The sequence below is a fragment of the Carcharodon carcharias genome, chromosome 21 (genome assembly GCF_017639515.1).
Source record: "Carcharodon carcharias isolate sCarCar2 chromosome 21, sCarCar2.pri, whole genome shotgun sequence".
NCBI lineage: Eukaryota > Metazoa > Chordata > Chondrichthyes > Lamniformes > Lamnidae > Carcharodon > Carcharodon carcharias.
In genome coordinates this window covers 12,277,583-12,295,270 of record NC_054487.1, presented here as the reverse complement: position 1 = coordinate 12,295,270, position 17,688 = coordinate 12,277,583, and the positions used below count along the sequence as shown (strand labels likewise).

Sequence of the window (17,688 nt, the reverse complement as noted above, 5' to 3'; positions counted from 1 at the left end):
TGGGTGGCATGTACACCAAATGGACTGGCCCAGGATTTTTTTTTTACTCTGTCACAGTTCACTGCTGGCAGGGCCGACATTTGTTGCCCATCCCTAATTGCCCCGAACTGAGGGCAGACAATGCTATGGGTCACATGTAGGCCAGACCAGGTAAGGATGACAATTTCTTTCTCTAAAGGACATTAGTGAACCAGATGGGTTTTTCATGACAATCAATGATGGTTTCATGGTTGCCATTACTGCAACTCATTTAATTGAATTTAAATTCCATCAGCTGCATTAAACAGGCAATTCCATTATCAACAGGCAAACTAAACTGTCCTGTGGTGGAATTTGAACCCCTATCCCCAGCCCTGGGCTTTCTGGTCCAGTGACATTACCACTGCACCACCATCATCCCTGAAAGAAGGCAATCTTTTCATTATCAACAGGCAAACGGAACTGTCCTGTAGTAAATGCTGCTGATACTTGAAATATGGCTTTATGGTAAAGGCTGCACTAAAGTGCCTCTGTTTAATGCAGTGTCCATTCATAAATCATGCAGTGCAGCCATTCCTAGGCTGTAATTCTGTTGATTTAATTGATTGCGGGCAAAAATTTCTGATGGACTGTGATGGAGTGCATCTTAAATCTTCCAGGGCTACCCCACAAAAGTCAATAACAGAGTGTGGAGTCTCTCGAGCTGAAACCTAATCTTCAAGCTTCAATGCCAGCAGCTCACCAAAAGGCTTTGCACTGCTCCCTGTAATAAGAGCCGGTTACTGGGAGCTATACCTGCTGAAGCGACAACAAGCATTTCATAGTCTCCACAAGCTAACTGCCAAGTCTGGCTTAACTGAACCTGAAGATTATAATGCCAAGCAGATTGACAATAAAAATGACTGATGGAGCTTGTCTCTGAGCTCAGTCGTGGCTGGCGGGTGACTCTTCTGGGAGGGGGCCTAAGGTGAAAATAGATATTCAACAAAAATAAGTATCTTTAACCTTGAGACATTTACTGCTGCTGTTTGATGAAACTGAGCTCTGAGATGATGAATTCTTATTGCAATTCTCATTGATTTCGAATGTGTACACAGGGCAACTGGATATTGGACATAGAATCATTAAAGTTTTAACAGCAAAGAAGGAGGCTATTCTGAGAGACAGCTATCCACTTGATTGCAATCTCACTCCCCATGCCCAGTGTACATTTCTAATTTCAAGTGATTCTCTGCTTTCTTGTTCTGAATTCTGATTCCCCCACTGGTTTCTGGTAGGGATATTCCTTGTCCTAACTACCTTCTTCAGCGTATCTCAATGTTGTGACCATAGAAAAGACTCCTTCAGAAATGTCCATTGTATCCTCTAAAAGATGTGAAAAAGCCTTGGCTTTTGAGAGAACAGGAGACAGGAAGAATTTGTTGTGTGTTTGTGTGCCCATGTGTGTGTAGCCCCCCCTTTTTAAATTTGCAAATGCTTCAAGTTAAAATTAACCAGCAGCAACGCTTTGGTCTTAATCAAGATAAAGGTTAACTTATCACAAAACTACTGCTGGAAGTTACTTAAGTAAAAGTGATAAAGTTATTGACTAAAATACAGATACAAAGATTGAAATGCAGATAAAGAGAAAAATACACTTGAAGATTAATTTCAGATCAAACTCTTTGAGGTTTCATTGCTTGCACACCTTTCTGAAGTGAAGGGGTTGAGCCTTGAGGTTAGGTCTAGCAGCTGTGATGGCTTCTGCAGTTGACTAGTCAGTGTTTGCCTTTTTGAGGTGGACTCAGCAGGTCAAGCATGTTTCGGGGGAGAGAGTAGATTTCTTGGACCTCGTAGTCCTGTGGATTCTTTCTGCAGAATAGCAGTTAGTTTCTTAACACCTTCCTTCCTGACTCCCGATGGAAGAGAGAAAACCCCTCTGATGATAGCTCTCAGAGTCCTTCCTGGAGGTTCTGCCCACATGGCTTTTGTAGTCTGTCTTTATCACAGCCAAGAATGAAATGGCTGCAATGTCAATTTTGATGAATGATTGTTCCACGAAGCAAAGAAATGAAATATGTTGAGGCCCTTTGAAATCCCTTCCTGTCTCCTGTTCTCTCAAAAGCCAAGGTTTTTTCACATCTTTTAGAGGATACAATGGACATCTCTGGAGGAGTCTTTTGCATTTTAATGATTCTTCATCGCCTTCTCTAGAGAAATGAGTCTTGACAAGGTTTGAACTAACACAGAAAGGTGCCATGTTGCCTGTTCATACTTCCATTTTGAAAAAGGCCTTTAAACTCAATGTAAAGGTTCGAAGACAGTAACGTATCTTTAGAATAGTTGCTTTTAAAATCTGTAATATCATAATTACGCATTTGTGACACTCAATAAGAAATTCTCTGAACCTCTGTGTTCGCTCAGTGGTTATCTTATATTGATGCCTTTCCGTTCCTGGCATGAAATGAAAAATAGATATGAGTAAAAAAAGAATTCTCTCAAAAATGTTGCAATTTCCCTATTTTCTTTCTTGTGTCCTGAACATTGAATTAACTGAAACACCAAAATCCTGGAGCTAGACCTGGTAATAATGTTTAAAAACAGCAGACTTTAAAAAAAAACCTTGGAATGTGGCATTGCAGGCAAGGTTGGCATATATTGCATTTCCCTCGTCGTCCTCAGAATGTGATGGTGCACTGCTGCCTTGCATTGCTGTCGTGGTTTGATCCAATAACGTGCCTTCCTTGCACCAAATCCTGTTTGTCAATCACCCCTGTGCCCACTGACTACATTGGCTCCTGGTTTGGCAACAAAACGGGTTTAAAATTGTCATAATTGTGCTCAAGTCCCTCCTTCACCTCACTCCTTCCAATCGCTGTCCAGGCTCTAAGCTCTTGAATTAATTTCCTGATTCTCTCTGTGTGTCTGCCTCCCTCTTTTCCTCCTGTGAGACTCTCCTGAACACCTGCATTTTTGCTCAAATTTTTGTTCACCAGTCCTAATATCTCCTCGAGTGGCTCAGTGTCAAATTATGTTTGGTAACGTTCCTTTGAAGTGCCTTGGCTTGTTTCGCTATGTTAAAGCCACTCCACAAATTATAGTTGTTGTTATTGCTAGGCTATTCCAGAGGGTAGTTAAGACTCAGGCTTGAGCGGTAGGAGTAGAGCCAAATGTAGTCCAGACCATAAAGGATAGAAGATTTCCTTTCATACAGAAAATTAGTGAGATGTTAGATTTTTTGTGACAATGTGATGCGCTTCACGGTTACGTTACTCCTGTATTCTTCAGGATCTTGCTGGCTGTTGCTATGGAGAGAAAGGTACTGCTTTCCAAAATTCATGGCTCCGGCATGATTGCAGCCGGAATTTTGACATGAGCCGACCGTTTCTGGAAGTGGTAGTCTTTTGGGCCAACTAGTTTGGAGTTTTACCAATCATGGATGCAGTTCAAAAAGTAATTCTGCTTTCTGACTGTGTGCACTACAACAGGATAATCTCTGCACAAACTAAATGCGCTTAACTCCTTGGCTTTGCCAGAAGAAAGCTTCAATTAAAGTTATGTTTTTTTTTCTGGCTGAGGTCAAAGGCCTCAATGGTAGGTGTACATTTTGGAAGCAGTTATGGGTAGGTATAATGGCTATGTTACTGACTAGTAATCCACATTTTCAGCCCTATGTTCATGTTTAATTCAATAAAAGCAGTTACGGTTTTTAATTTTTTTCCGCCTATCCACTATTCTGTCCTCCCTTGGAGATGTTGACTCCTTGCCGAGATACAGTTCATCCTCCAGTATTTTTTCTAAATTTCCTTGATTTACATTCTACTTCTATTTGTTACTCGGGTAAAAAGAATGCGGTCATGATGTGAAATCCTTGTACAGTTTATGCATTCCTCACAGGGGAACACATTTTAGTACAATTATAGCTGTTGGTAAAGCCAGGGAGGAAAAGAAGCCTTTGGAGGCGAAGCTATTTTGGTGGCATTGCCCTGGGTTGTCCAGCTCAGAAACATAGTTGAGGGCCTTGTCTTCAAAGGGAGGGATCTAATAGGTTTGGGTCATTGCCCCATGTGGATCAACCAAACAGAAGCCAAGCTTTGTTAGCCTTGCCAACATTGGCTCAGTGGGAGCACAGGATCATGGGCTATGACTTATGCTCCACTCTACAGATTTGACCACATAATTTAAGCTGTGTGCAGGACTGAGGGAGTGCTGCACTGCCTGGGCTGCCATCATTCAGGTGAGTGAGTTAACCGAGGCCCCAAACCTTGATCTGGATTCCCCCACCAGAGCAAGTAATGAACATATTTCATCGTGGTGAGGTGATTGGTTTACAAAGAAGACTATTTGATTGAGTGTGCGAATAAATTGATGACCTGCATCTTTCTTTATTTTTACACACACTTTGATAAATTTGACAATGAATTGACCATTTTCTCCCCTCCTTTCCCTCCACACCCACCCCCCCCCCCCCCACCACCCTCACAGAGACTGAAACACAGAGAGGTTTTAGTGGGCTTGCTGTTCCTTGTCTTCCCATTCATTCCTGCCAGCAACCTGTTTTTCCGAGTGGGGTTTGTGGTGGCAGAGCGGGTGCTGTACATGCCCAGGTAAGGACTGTCTGATGAGTTATTGTTGCGCTCTATGACATGGATCATTAGCACGTAGGCTGGTGGTAACCCAGTGCTTCTTCTGAGTAACATATGTAGCTCAATCTGTTTAGGGTGGTGGAGAGATTATCCAAACCTTGTCATCACCCTTCCACATTAGATGGTGCACAAAAAGTAGTGTTTGGTGAAAGATTCACAGGGCAGCATTTTCCTGTCCGCGAGCGGGGGGGTGGGGTGGAGGTGTGGTGGTGGTGGGGGGGAGGGTGGGGGGGGGGGGGGGGGGGGGGGGGTGGATGGTGGTCATGCGGTGATGTCAGGCAGACATCCTGACCTCACCGCACGTCATTCAGATATTCAGTTCAGCGGGTGTGCAACCTAGTCGGCTGCATGCCCACTGAGCTGTCAAAGGCCTATTAAGGCCTGTTAACAAGTAATTAAAGTATTTAACGGAGCTGCCCGTCCAACCTTAAGGTTGGTGGCAGGCGGAGAACCCAGGCGGCCTTCACATTTTTCATGAAACCTCATCCCCGGGCGGGACGAGGTTTCATGAATAGTTTATTATTTAAGTGAAAATTTTGGAAGTAAATAATGGACATGTCCCAGATCATGTGACATGCCCTTAAATTTTTTTCCCATCTTTATTCAAATTTCCATAACCTAAACAAATCTCCCTGACGCACCTCCGTGCCTCAGGGAGATCTCAGTGCTCTTTCGCACGCATGTGTGAAGGAGTGCAGGGAACCACTCGGAATCCCTCCCCCGCCTGCACAGGGAGCACTCAGCGCTTCCGGGTGTGCTTCACACTAGGCTCGCCCACGTAAAATGGCGGCGCGGACCCAATTAGGGGTCCCGATCGGGTTCGCGCCCACCCCCACCCACCCCGCACAACACCCCCCCCTCCCTCCCCGATGGGGGAAATTTCTGGCCATAGTGTCAGCAGGGGAGGGTGGATAGCCAGAAAGTGAGGCAGTGGGGGTTTGAGGGGGAGGGGGAGGGGGGCTGGGTGTGGTTTGGGCAGAGGGAGTTTCTACAGCTGTTTCAGAGGAACTGTAGGATTTGATGTATCTGTTTAGCAAGCCCCATGCTAAATTGTGCTGATTACTGAATGCCAGTGTGTGTATGGAATCAGTAGAAATTGACAGCAGAGCATATGAGGTTAGGTCAATGCTCTTATTAAATGGCAGAACAAAGCTCGAGGGATTCAATGACCTACTTCTGTTTCTAAATTCTTAAATTATAAAGCACGGTACCTGCTATTCAATTCCTTGTGGATCCTCACAGCCGAGATTGGAAGCAGAGGAATTGGGGGAGGACAATGAGCCCTCTGGGCCTCTATTACCATTCAGTTTGATCACGGCTGATCTGTACATCAACTTCATTTATCCTGCTTTTCTCATTATTCCTTGGTATCCTAGTCTAACAAAAATCTATCATTCTCAGTCTTTAAAAATTCAATTAACCCAGCACTCAAATCCATTTGGGGGAGTGAGTTCCAGATTCTAATGTGCTTTGTGTGGAAAAAGTGTTTCCTGCTTTCAGTCCTGGGCCTTGCTCCAATTTTAAGATTATGTTGTTTGCAACTGGAGACACCCCACCACCCCACCCCCACCAGAGGAAATAGTTTATTGTATCTACTCTCTCGAATCGGCTTATTATTTTGGATAACTTGATTTGATAAACATTCATTCTTCCAAACTCGATTTGAGAATTGCTACAAGCTAGGTTTAGGCAACTTGTCCTCATAATATAACCTTTCAAGCCCTGTTATCATTCTCATGACTTTACACTATATCTTCTCCCAGGCCGACATGACTTCCTTGAGGTGTGGTTCCCAAACACAGTTCTCCATGTGGGGGTCTGACCAATGTTCTGTATAACTGAAGCAGAGCTTCCTCTCCTTTGTATTCTAGCTCACTCAAGATAAAAGTAACAATCCATTAGTTGTTTTGATTTTTTTTTTTGCCTTTTTGGTGATTTGGAAGCACAGCCTTCTTCCTAGTGTTTGCTTGCCTGTTGGAACATCAGTGACTTCTCGATCAGTTAAGAACCTATGGGATAGCCTGTCTCCTCTAGTGAGCTCTTGAATGGGTCATAACTCCAAAGTCTTGAAGCTGTAAGCACCTTGTTGCTGTGCGATCGCCATTTCATCTTCATCCTTACCCTGTTCTTTTGTCCTTCAATAACCTGCCTCTCTAAGTGCCTCTATCTCACGGAATTCCACTGCCAAATGCGCTGACCCCAGAATTTCAGGGTGATCTCACAATTGCCTTTCATTATGTTGTGTTGCTTGATCTGTTCTACATGAAAGCATCTGCCCTCTTACATCTTGGAGCCAAAAGGTAAACAGGTGTTCATCCACCTTCCTTAAGGTCTTGGCTAAGCCCCATACAACCATACAACGGAGACCAGGCACACAGCAAAGGAAAGACATAACTCTGACATCACAGGTCTCCTTATGAGTCCCACTAGTGTCTTGAATTAACAATTTCAAGACTGTTGTCTAGTCTATTGTTTATAGAATAGTACAGCTCCAAAAGAGGCCATTCAGTCCCTCGCTGAAGGCCAGCTACTTCAAAGAGCATTGCAATTATAGCCCTGCTGTCTTGCTGTTTGCCAGTAGCTCTGCAAACCTTTCCAAGTTTGTATCCCATTCACTTTTGAAAGTTGCTATTGCATCTGCATCCACCACTCATTCAGGCAATGCATTCAAGATCATTACAACTGACTGCATGTAAAAAATTATCATCTTTTCATCTTTGAATTATTTGGCAATTATGTATCTTAAATCTGTATCCTTTGGTTACTGACCCTTCTGCCTTTGGAAAACATTTCTTTCTATCTAGTCTATCAAAGCCCCTTTTAAACATCTATATTAAATTCCCCCGAACTTTTTCCGTTCTTAAGAACAATCTCAACTTGTTGACTCACATCATTGAAGTTCCTCATCCCTGATACAATTTTAATAAATCTCCTCTGCACCCTCAGCTTGACCATGACCTACTTTGAAAAGTGTATGGTTCAATACTCCAGCAGAGGCTTGATCAGTTTTTTTAATAAGTGTTTTGAAAAACTCCCTTTGCTTTAGTACTCTGTTCCGCTATTAATAGAGCCAAGAATCCCACATGCTTTTTTAAAAGCCGTCTCAACTTGACATGCCATCTTTAAAGATTTGTAAATCTTTGACTTTACTCTTACGTTTATGTCTCCTACTTTGAATGGTAAATGATGCTTGAGCGCTTGGCTTAATGATCCTCCCTGTGCTTCCTAATTTATTTTTTTACCCAAACAGGACTGTCAGGAAAAAGACCACTTTTCATCCTTCAAACTGTTTTGGAATCTTGCCCCTCACCCCCACCCTGGCACAGATCTTGGTGACTGGTGCACCACCTCTCTCCCACAGGATGGATGGGCAAATTCTGCCAGGTTGTACCCATGATATTCATCGGTTAGCCTCTGGAAAGTACATGACGGTTCTCTAAGCTTAGGTTCACGGACCTGCACTGTTGCTACAGCTGCCCTGCTGTTGGCTTCTTACATTATGGGACAGGGCTTCTGATCTCTGGAGGGTCATTGTGCGGAAATACCCCAGAAGATATACTGGGGGACCTGCTGGAAGTCCCCATGCAAGGACAGCATGGATATTGCCTAGAAAGTTCAAACTCCCGATGGGCAATTACCCTGCACTGGGTAATGGGAGACTTCAGATGGTTCTGACTTTCTTAGCAGAATGGTTACCCAGGAAATGTTAGAAGGATTAAAACCACTTCTAACTCCTGGGTAACCCTAACCTCCCCTGAGTCTGCGCCGCACCTGATTCCACCCGACTTGGGCCTGAGAGGGGCCGTCACCACTGGACAGACTTCAGAAGATATCCCCCACCAGCACATCCACACCACCACCCCTCCCACTCACCACCCCACCAACTCCACTGCCCCACGTTGGGCTGGAATGCCACTGCCATTGGCCCCGATCACCTCTTTGCCACCGGAGCCTACTGGGCCACACCCCCCTCCCTGCCCCCGGACTCACCGAAACTACCCAGACTCCGCACCCCCCCGCTCCTCCTGCCCCAGGATCCCCCAGCCACCCACCCTTCAAAAGCCGGGGGAAGAAGAGTGATGTCAGCCGCTAGGGCTGTGTTGCTCCCTCGTGGCTGTGTCTGTGCATGCCCACCGTCAACTCTGGATTGCAAATATGCACTGTGCTGCTACACAGGGGCAGACACCAGCAATGATCGGGCAGTACATTGCAACAGGAGGCCATGAGCAGCCCGCTCAGTTGCTGCCCGGAGAAACCTGGGACATGGGCATCCCAGGAAGCCCAGCCCGGGACATGGGCATCAAGCCAAACTCCTGGCTCAACCGGAAAATCCGGGACAGTTAGTCACCCTACAGGCTACTTCACAGGAACATTACTAAACGAGGCATGACACCAAACAACTAAACAGCATAAAGAGATATCAGGTCAGATGACCAAAAACTTGGTCAAAGAGCTATGCTTTAAGAAGTGTTTTAAAGGAGGAAAATGAAGAAGAGAGGTGGAGAGGTGTAGGGATTGAATTCCAGAGCTTGGGCCCTAGGCAACTGGAGACGCAGCCACCGATGGTGGAGCGATTATAATTGGGAATGCACAAGAGGCTAAAATTAGAAGTGTGCAGATAACTCACATGATTATCGGGCTAGAGGTGATTACGGAGATAGGGAGGGGCAAGGCCACAGAGGAATCTGAAAACAAAGTTGAGAATTTTAAACTCATTATGTTGTTTGACCTTCTCCTTCAACTATTTATCCAATTCCCTTTTGAAGTTGATTATTGAATTTGCCTGATAAACTAGTAGAAACAATATATCTCAAATCCTTACTACATATGGTTTATGAAAAAAAGTTTTTGCCATGTCTACTTCTTTTGCTAACCACCTTCAAAGTTTGCCCTCTGTTTGTTAACCTTTCAGTCATTTTAAACAGTTTCTCTTTATTTAATCTGTCTAAAGCCTTTCAAGATTTTAAGCCTCTTTATCAAATCTCCTCTTGTCCTTCTCTGCTCTAAGGAGAACAACCAGTTTCCTCAGTCTAATGTAGCTAAAATCCCTCAACCCTGGAACTATTCCAGTAAAATCTCTTTCAAAGCCTTCACTTTCTTCTGAAAGTGTGGTGCCCAAAATTGGACACGATATCCCAGCTAGGGTTGAACTGGTGTTTTATATAGATTTAACACAGCTTCCAGGGTTTTGTACTCTAATGCCACCTTTAGTATATCAGTATGAGTATGTATATATTTGTATGTACCTTTTGTGTATTGCCCAGTGCAACAATGATGTTTGTTTATGTAGCACCTTTAACATAGTATAAACTCCTAAGGTGTCTAACAGTCTCCAATAAGCAGACAAAGATTAACAGAGAGCCGAAGAAGGATACATTAGTGCTGGCGACCAAAAGCTGGTAATCAAAGAGGTAGGCTTTAAAATGCATTGTACAGGAAGGTATAATTCTGGAACTCACAATATAGATGGATGAAGGTACACCCACCAATGGAGGGGGGAAGGAATTAGTCAATGTGCAAGAGGTCAGCCTTACAGGAATGCAGCATTGGAGGAGGGTTACAGGGCTGGATTGTAAAGCAATCTCTAACTCTTTCCTTGTATCTCTCTCTTTCTACCTATATTCCCTTCCCCCGGCCTAACTCCACTTCTTTCTGTATCCACGCCTAGAAGAAAACTCTCCCTCAAATCACTTCCCGCTGCACTTTCAAATTCCCGACAACTGGCTCTTGACCTACAATTTGTTATGACACTTCTGCAGCCACTGATTTGGGAAATCACAGCCTCTCTCATCTTAATTGTTTCCCCAATACCTCAATACATCCCTCATCTCTGTTTCCTTAAATCCAAGGGAAGTAGCTTTGAACATCTTTGGGCAGACAGATGGTTTAGCAACCCATTGCCATATCTGGCTGGATTACTTAAACCATTATCAGCGTAGGTTCTCTATCACTAAAACTGCTCACTATTCGAATAGCATCCAGCAATGCAAAAGTAATCCACAGCTTCTCTTTGCCACTAACTGTCTTCTTAAACCACCCTCCTGTGCCTCCTCCGCTGTCACCTCCAACTATTAGTGTGAGGAGCTCATGGACCTTTTTTCTGCTGCCTCTGCCACTTCCCTATTCTCCAAGCTCGTCAGACCAAATTCCCCAAAACATTCCCCACTGTTTGAGCTCTGAACTTACACCTTTATCTCAATTCCCCCTTGTCCATGGGACTCACCTCCTGCTGCCTCTCTGGACTTGACTATCCCAATGCTCTCCTGATCGGCCTCCCATCTTCAACCCTGTCCCCCATCCCCCCAAAAACTTGTGCTCATCCAAAATTTTGCTGCCTGTGTCTTAACTCATTCCAAATTATATTCACCATCACCTCTGTCCATTACTGAACTTCACTGACTTCTGGCAACATTACCTCAATTCTAAAATGCTCATCCTTCATTTCAAATCTCTCCATGGCCTTGCCCCTCCCAATCTCTCTAACCTCCTCCAGTCCCACAGGCCTTCTAGATCTTTGCACTCTTTCAATCCTGGCCCCTTGCGCATCCCTGATTTTAATCACTCTGTCATTGGCCCCTGTGCATTCAGGAGCCTAGGCATTGAACTCCGGAATTCCCTCCCTAAAACTTTCTATTTCTCGCTCTTGCTCACAATGTTTCTTAGTATTTTGTGGGTTACTTTGGAACCTAATCTATACTGGGAAGGTTTCCCTCTACTCATAGAAACATAGAAATATAAAAAAATAGGAGCAGGAGTAGGCCATTCGGCCCTTCGAGCCTGCTCTGCCATTCATTATGACCATGGCTGATCATCCAACTCAATAGCCTGCTCCCACTTTCTCCCCTTACTCTTTGATCCCTTTGCCCCAAGAGCTATATCTAACTCCTTCTTGAAAACATACAATGTTTTGTCCTCAACTACATTCTGTGATAGCGAATTCCACAGGCTCATTACTCTCTGGGTGAAGAAATTTCTCCTCATCTCAGTCCTAAATGGTCTACCCTGTATCCTCAGACTGTGACCCCTGGTTCTGGACTCCTCCACCATCAGGAACTTTCCTCCTGCATCTACCCTGTCTAGACCTGTGAGATTTCTGTAGGTTTCGGACAAAACCTACTCCTGGGTGACCTAGGTCTGACTCTGGAAGGTTTCTTCAAAATTATTTTAATTACACTATATACATGATAAGCTACTAGGTAAGCACATCTCTGTGTACAGACTATTCCATCTGCTGTACAGAGTCTCTAGCACATGACTGCTGATATCACTGTTACATCGTCATACACATCACTATCTCACTACCATAACCATTAACCCATTATGCTACAATTAGAACCTATCCCTGTGACCAGGCTTGTGGTCATCCATCCTGACATCCCATGTGGTTCAGAGTCAAGAATGTTAATTTTTATTGATATCACTTTTGTTAGGTGCCTAGGGTGCTTTACCACTAACTATGCTATATGAATATAAATTGTTGCTGGAGAAGAATACAGAGATAGTGAGGCCATGGAGTCATTTGAACACAAGACTGACAATGTTAAAATTGAAGCATTGCTGGATGATGTAGATTGCTGAGCGCAGAGGTGATGGATGGATGGGACTTGCTGCAAATCAGAATAATAAGGGCACAGGGTTTTGGATGAATTGAAATTTGCAGGGGATACAGAATGAGTTATGGAAGAGAATGGAATAGTGGAGTGTGGAATAGTAGATCTACAATGCTGATGTTTACGGGTAGTCCAAGATCTGATGTATAGATTTTATTTTAATATTCATTCTTGGGAGGTGGGCCAGCATTTATTGCCCATCCCTAGTTGCCCTTGAGAAGGTGGTGGGTGAGCTGCCTTCTTGAACCGCTGCAGTCCATGTGGTGTAGGTACACCCACAGTGCTGTTAGGGAGGGAGTTCCAGGATTTTGACCCAGTGACAGTGAAGGAACGGCGATATATTTCCAAGTCAGGATGGGGAGTGGCTTGGAGGGGAACCTGCAAGTGGTGGTGTTATTTTCTCTCCATTGGGCGGGCCGGTTGGGAGTGGGCGTGGGCAGGCGCGGAGCCAATTGCCACCCGTGATTTGGCGTGCTGCCATTTTACGTGGGCAGGCCAATTAAGGCCCAGTAGTGCTCAGTGCTACCTGTGTGGGTGGGGGGGAGGAGGGAGACTGGGGACCTGCGCTCTTTTGTACATGCATGCAGAAATCTCCCTGAGGCACGGAGCTGTCTCCGGGAGCTCAAGTTCTAATTGAAACTTCAAAATAAAAAAAAGTTAAAAATCACTTACACATGTCCCCTCATGTGACAGCGTCACATGAGCTGGGACATGTTTTTCAAATGTTTGAAAATTATTTATTCATTTAATAAACCCTTCATGAAACCTCATCCCGCCAGTGGATGAGGTTCCATGATAAATGCGAAGGCCGCCTGGGCTCTTTGCCTGCCCCTCCGCCAACCTTAAGGTTGGACTGGCAGCCCTGTCACTTGGGTTAATTGGTTTGTAAATAGCCTTAACAGGCCTTTGACAATTCGGCGGGCGCATAGCTGACCCCCTGGTCTGTGCCCGCCGAACGAAAGATCGGAATGAGGTGCAGTGACGTTGGGATGCACGGCTGATGTCACCTCGTGTCATTTTACGTGTCAGTGTGTGAGGCCCAACCCTGCATGCTGAACAGAAAATGCTGGCCCATGCGTCTGCTGCCCTTGTCCTTCTAGATGGTAGTGGTCGTGGGTTTGGAAGGTGCTGCCTGAGGAGGTTCGGTCAGTTTCTGCACTGCATATTGTAGATGGTACACACTGCTGCCACTTTTGATGTTTACTGTGACCCAGATGGTTCCACAAGCAGCAATATACATCAAATTTACTGATTTCAGGCGACTGACTTAGCTAAAAATCTTCCCAACGTTGATACAGAAATGCATAGTCCTAAAATTACCCAGGAACATTCTATAGTGCCATATTGTCTCTCTAATCGCAAAGGATGTAGGGGAAGGAGGATCTTGAGTGAGTACTATCTTTCATTGTGGTAGTGTGGCTCAGTGATGGCACTCACACCTCAGAGTCAGTGGTTGTGGATTTCAGGCCCCATCCAGAACGTGAACGCGTGATCCAGGCTGACATTCTATTGCAATACTGAAGATTTCAGATGAGACATTGACCAGAATTTTGCCGGCATGCCCTGGGCCCTGATGCTGGGTCCGAAGGCAGCTGCCAAGCCTGCACAGGTGGACGGCAGGGCCGAGGAGGCATTTTTACTGACGGGAGTCAGTTAAGAGCCTACCGCCAGGAAGCCCAGTAAGACGCTCTACAGCCTTGGCAGAAGAGGCCACCGCTGAGACTGTAAGGGGAAAGAGAGGTGGAGGTGCCCACTCAGGAACATGCCAGGGCCAGGTAGGCCCCACCGATCAGAGGGGTGAAGCCTCCCTTGGGGTATAGGGGGTCACAGGACAGATATTGCAGCCGGTAAGCCCCTCCACGGACCCTGGAGCCTTTGGAAAGGTAGGCCTCTGGTTGGCAAATATGTTGGTCATGTTGTCATGCTGTTTGCATTAGGTGTGAAGCATTTTGCAAGGATCTGAGGGCATAAGTGGTGCTATAAGAATTTAGGTTCTTTCTTAATTCCTGATTCTGGGTGAAATAATTGACTATACCGAATCCTGTGAGCCCATTCTGGTAAAAATCTTCCTATTGCCAAGGATCCCCTGCCCACCTTTGCTTCCTGGTGCGCCGGTCTGGTGATGCCATTGGCTGGCGTGGTCATTTCCTGGTGTAGAGGCTTTTAAGCTTCAATGATGTTGGGGCCTGGAACTTTTTCTCTGCAGTGGGAGTAATCAGGATGCAACTTGATAGTTCCTGTCAGTGCGTGTGTCAGAGTGGCCTTGTGCAGGAGTACACCAAACCTGAGGCACTCCACTGGTCTTGTTCCAAAACATGACACAATTCTACTCAGCATATTGTATTATCCCATAAAACGGATGTGTGCTTGGAATAAAAAAACCCCTTCCCCTGGACTTCTTTCCCCTTGAGACCTTGTAGGTTTGACAGTGTTGGCTGCTTGTCAGTTTTATTACAGATCACTCTCTCTCCCCCTCTCGCATATATTCTGCAGTCAGTGTTCCATGGTTAATATTTTAATTGGAAGGTAGCTTTGAACTGTTGAATGTTTCTGAATGATTTAGTAATGAAATTGCTTTTTCCTTCCCCCCTGCTCTCCTGAGGGAAGTGTCTCAGGCTGGGGCCTGATTTCATGGTGGACCATTATCCATCTATGAGGACAGATGTAGAGCTAGTGGGGAGATAGCCAAGTTTAATTTGCTCCAGTCCTCTACCACCATTTGTTTTCATGCTCTTGTAGCAGGATTCTCGGATGTTAGTCACCAACAGGATTTCTGGCCAATTTTCTCCTCATTAAGCATTAGGGGCACTGAGGCCAGATAGAGTTATAGAGTTATACAGCACAGAAACAGACCCTTTGGCCCATTGTGCTTATGCCGACCGTCAAACACCTATCTATTCTAATCCCATTTTCCAGCACTTGGCCCATAGCCCTTATGTAACATTACTTTCACAACACCGACTTCCACAGTCACATGTATTTCTTTCATTCTTGTGCAGTCTATAGAAGATCTATTTTCTTTACAAGCGTGGAACATTTTTTTTGAATAAACACTGCCTAGATTCTGTTGGACTTTTGTGCAATTTGATTTATTGGTGCAGGTACTCCTCAGCTCTCTGCAGAATAGCTGGAAGCACTTTCTTAGGTTTTCATCCACTAACACAGTGTTTGTGTTGATTCTAGTTTATATCCCTTCATGGCCTCATCTTCGTCCAAGTCTGTAGTCTCCTCTAACCCCGCAAATCTCTCTGATTCTTGTCTCTAGTGCATCCCCACTACCTTCACGGCACATTGGTCGTCGTGCTTTCAGTTGTCTGGATCCGAATGAATTCCCTCCTTATTCCTTCTTGTCTCTCGATCATTCCCCCTCTATCTCTGGCTAAGCTCTACTGTTTCTAATACCTCATTCTTTACTTCTCATCATTTAAATTTGATTCTGCTTGTGTGAACCACCTTGGCTTGATTTTCTACGTTAAAGGCACTATATAACTGCAACCTGTTGTTGCTGAAGGGAAAACCATGCAAAATGTAAATATTGTGAGCAGTGGTGATATATTCCAGGGTCTGGTGGGAGGGCTTCTTTTCCAGCATGTTCATGTGTCTTTTCTTCCCCCCCCCGCCTTTTAACTTCAGTATGGGATACTGCATCCTCGTTGTCCATGGCTTGAACCGATTGTGTGGAGTTCTCAGTAAATGGGGAGCGAGCGTCGTCACTGTATCCACCTTGCTTGTCCTGGGACTGTTCTTCTGGAAGACCCTGAAACAGAATGAGGTGTGGCTGTCCAGGGAATCCCTGTTCAGGTGAGAGGGGCCTGCTCAGGACTGACACTGTTATACAGCCACAGCATGATTACCTGGATCTTCTTCACAAAGCAGACCAGCAGAGCGAAATTTGGCCTTTTTTGAGGGAAGGTGCTTTTAAATAAGGAGCATACTAATAAAGATTTGGTTTAAACAGGTTTTTTTTTAGCAGTAGGAGTGAGATTTATGAATGAAAAGAGTGAGCCTGCCCATAAACCCATTCAACTACCCTTCATGCCCCGAGTCCTGGAAATGTGTCAGGTGGGCCTTCCCTGCCTGTTGTGGTTCTCCTCTTTGACCCCCGCAGATCTTCCAGAGTTGCTGACTTAAACGTTGGCGGAATGGTGCTGGTGGCATTTCGGCGGCTTCCCTGTTGCCTGACTCGGTTTGTGTGTGGGGGTCAGGGTGGGTGGACACAGGGGGAACACGACTGCAGCTCATGTCACATCCTAGCGTAGAGGAAGATTTACTTCCCTCAATTTGACCCCTCACCCACCCATTCACCACAATTTCCTCCTTAACGGACACCAAGAATACAAGGCACTCCAGATGGGAAGTGTTTTATATGCCTTTTCCCATCATAAACCTATACTTGGTATTCATGTTTCCCAATCACCTCTGGTGGAAAATTCCAGAAGTGGCAATAGACATCAGAACGACAGAAGAACAGCTAGCTGACTGCACTCTTCCCACTCCTGTTTGATCCCAAATTGTCCCAATTCAGAAAATTCAGGGCTCTGGATTGCATTTATTTCTAGGAATGAGATGTGGCCAAAAAATAAGAAAATAGTATTTGTAAATGCAGAAGGTTTGACAGCCGCAGCAGTGAGTAAGTAAATGAGGTTAGACGGGAACTGGGGCAGTTAAGATGTAAGACATGGAGGCAGTGACATTCACACACGCAGAGAAATGAGCAGGGATAGGAGGAGTTCAAAGTTGAGACAAGATTCGGATGAGAAGGTTAAGGAGTGAACGGGAGCAGATTGTGAAAGATGGCAACAGTTGATGAACTGTTTCCACTGGATGGTGCGGCACCACTAACAAGAGGGCATGAATTTATGATAATCACAAAAAGCATTGCGAGGAAGCTTAGTGGGAAAAAGTGCTTTTACATAGAGGGTAATTAGATGGTGGAACTCTCCCTGAGAACCCTTGCTGAAGCAGAGTTTACAGATTAGATGGTGGAACTCTCCGTGAGAACCCTTGCTGAAGCAGAGTTTACAGATTAGATGGTGGAACTCTCCCTGTGAACCCTTGCTGAAGCAGAGTTTACAGATTCTCTTTTACACTTGTATTTGAATAAGAGGACATTAAATGATATGGGGAGTGTATAGGAGAGTGGGATTAGCCTGTAGGAAAAATTGGTGGCCAGATTTAATGCTCTGTTTCTGTTAGAATTTTTTGTCTTCAGGTAATGTTTTCCATTAACAGCAAAACAGTCATTTTAAGAAAGTAGTGCACACTCGAGTATGGCCTCAGACACATCTTCCCTGCAATGTTCTCCCTTTCTCATCTCTTCTGAAAAGCATAGGTTCCTTCAGTTCTTCATTGAAGTATTGCCAGGCTGTGTGAGGTATCACAGCTAATCCTAATCCTATTCTTGTCTGGTGTTCATGCACACACGTAGGCATCAAAAAGGGGAGAGGAATGGAATCCTTGGCCACTTTTGTCCT

The 17,688-nt window shown here is 44.9% G+C and overlaps 1 protein-coding gene across 4 annotated transcripts in view; it reads left to right on the top strand.

Moving 5' to 3' along the window:
* Positions 1–17,688, top strand: part of tmtc1 (transmembrane O-mannosyltransferase targeting cadherins 1) — a 183,744-nt gene that overhangs the window by 106,596 nt on the left and 59,460 nt on the right. For all 4 annotated transcript variants that reach the window (XM_041215609.1, XM_041215606.1, XM_041215608.1 and 1 more), the window contains 2 exons: positions 4,444–4,565; positions 15,848–16,015. In XM_041215609.1, the coding sequence (XP_041071543.1) occupies positions 4,444–4,565; positions 15,848–16,015 (290 nt within the window). The remainder of the gene's footprint in view (positions 1–4,443; positions 4,566–15,847; positions 16,016–17,688) is intronic.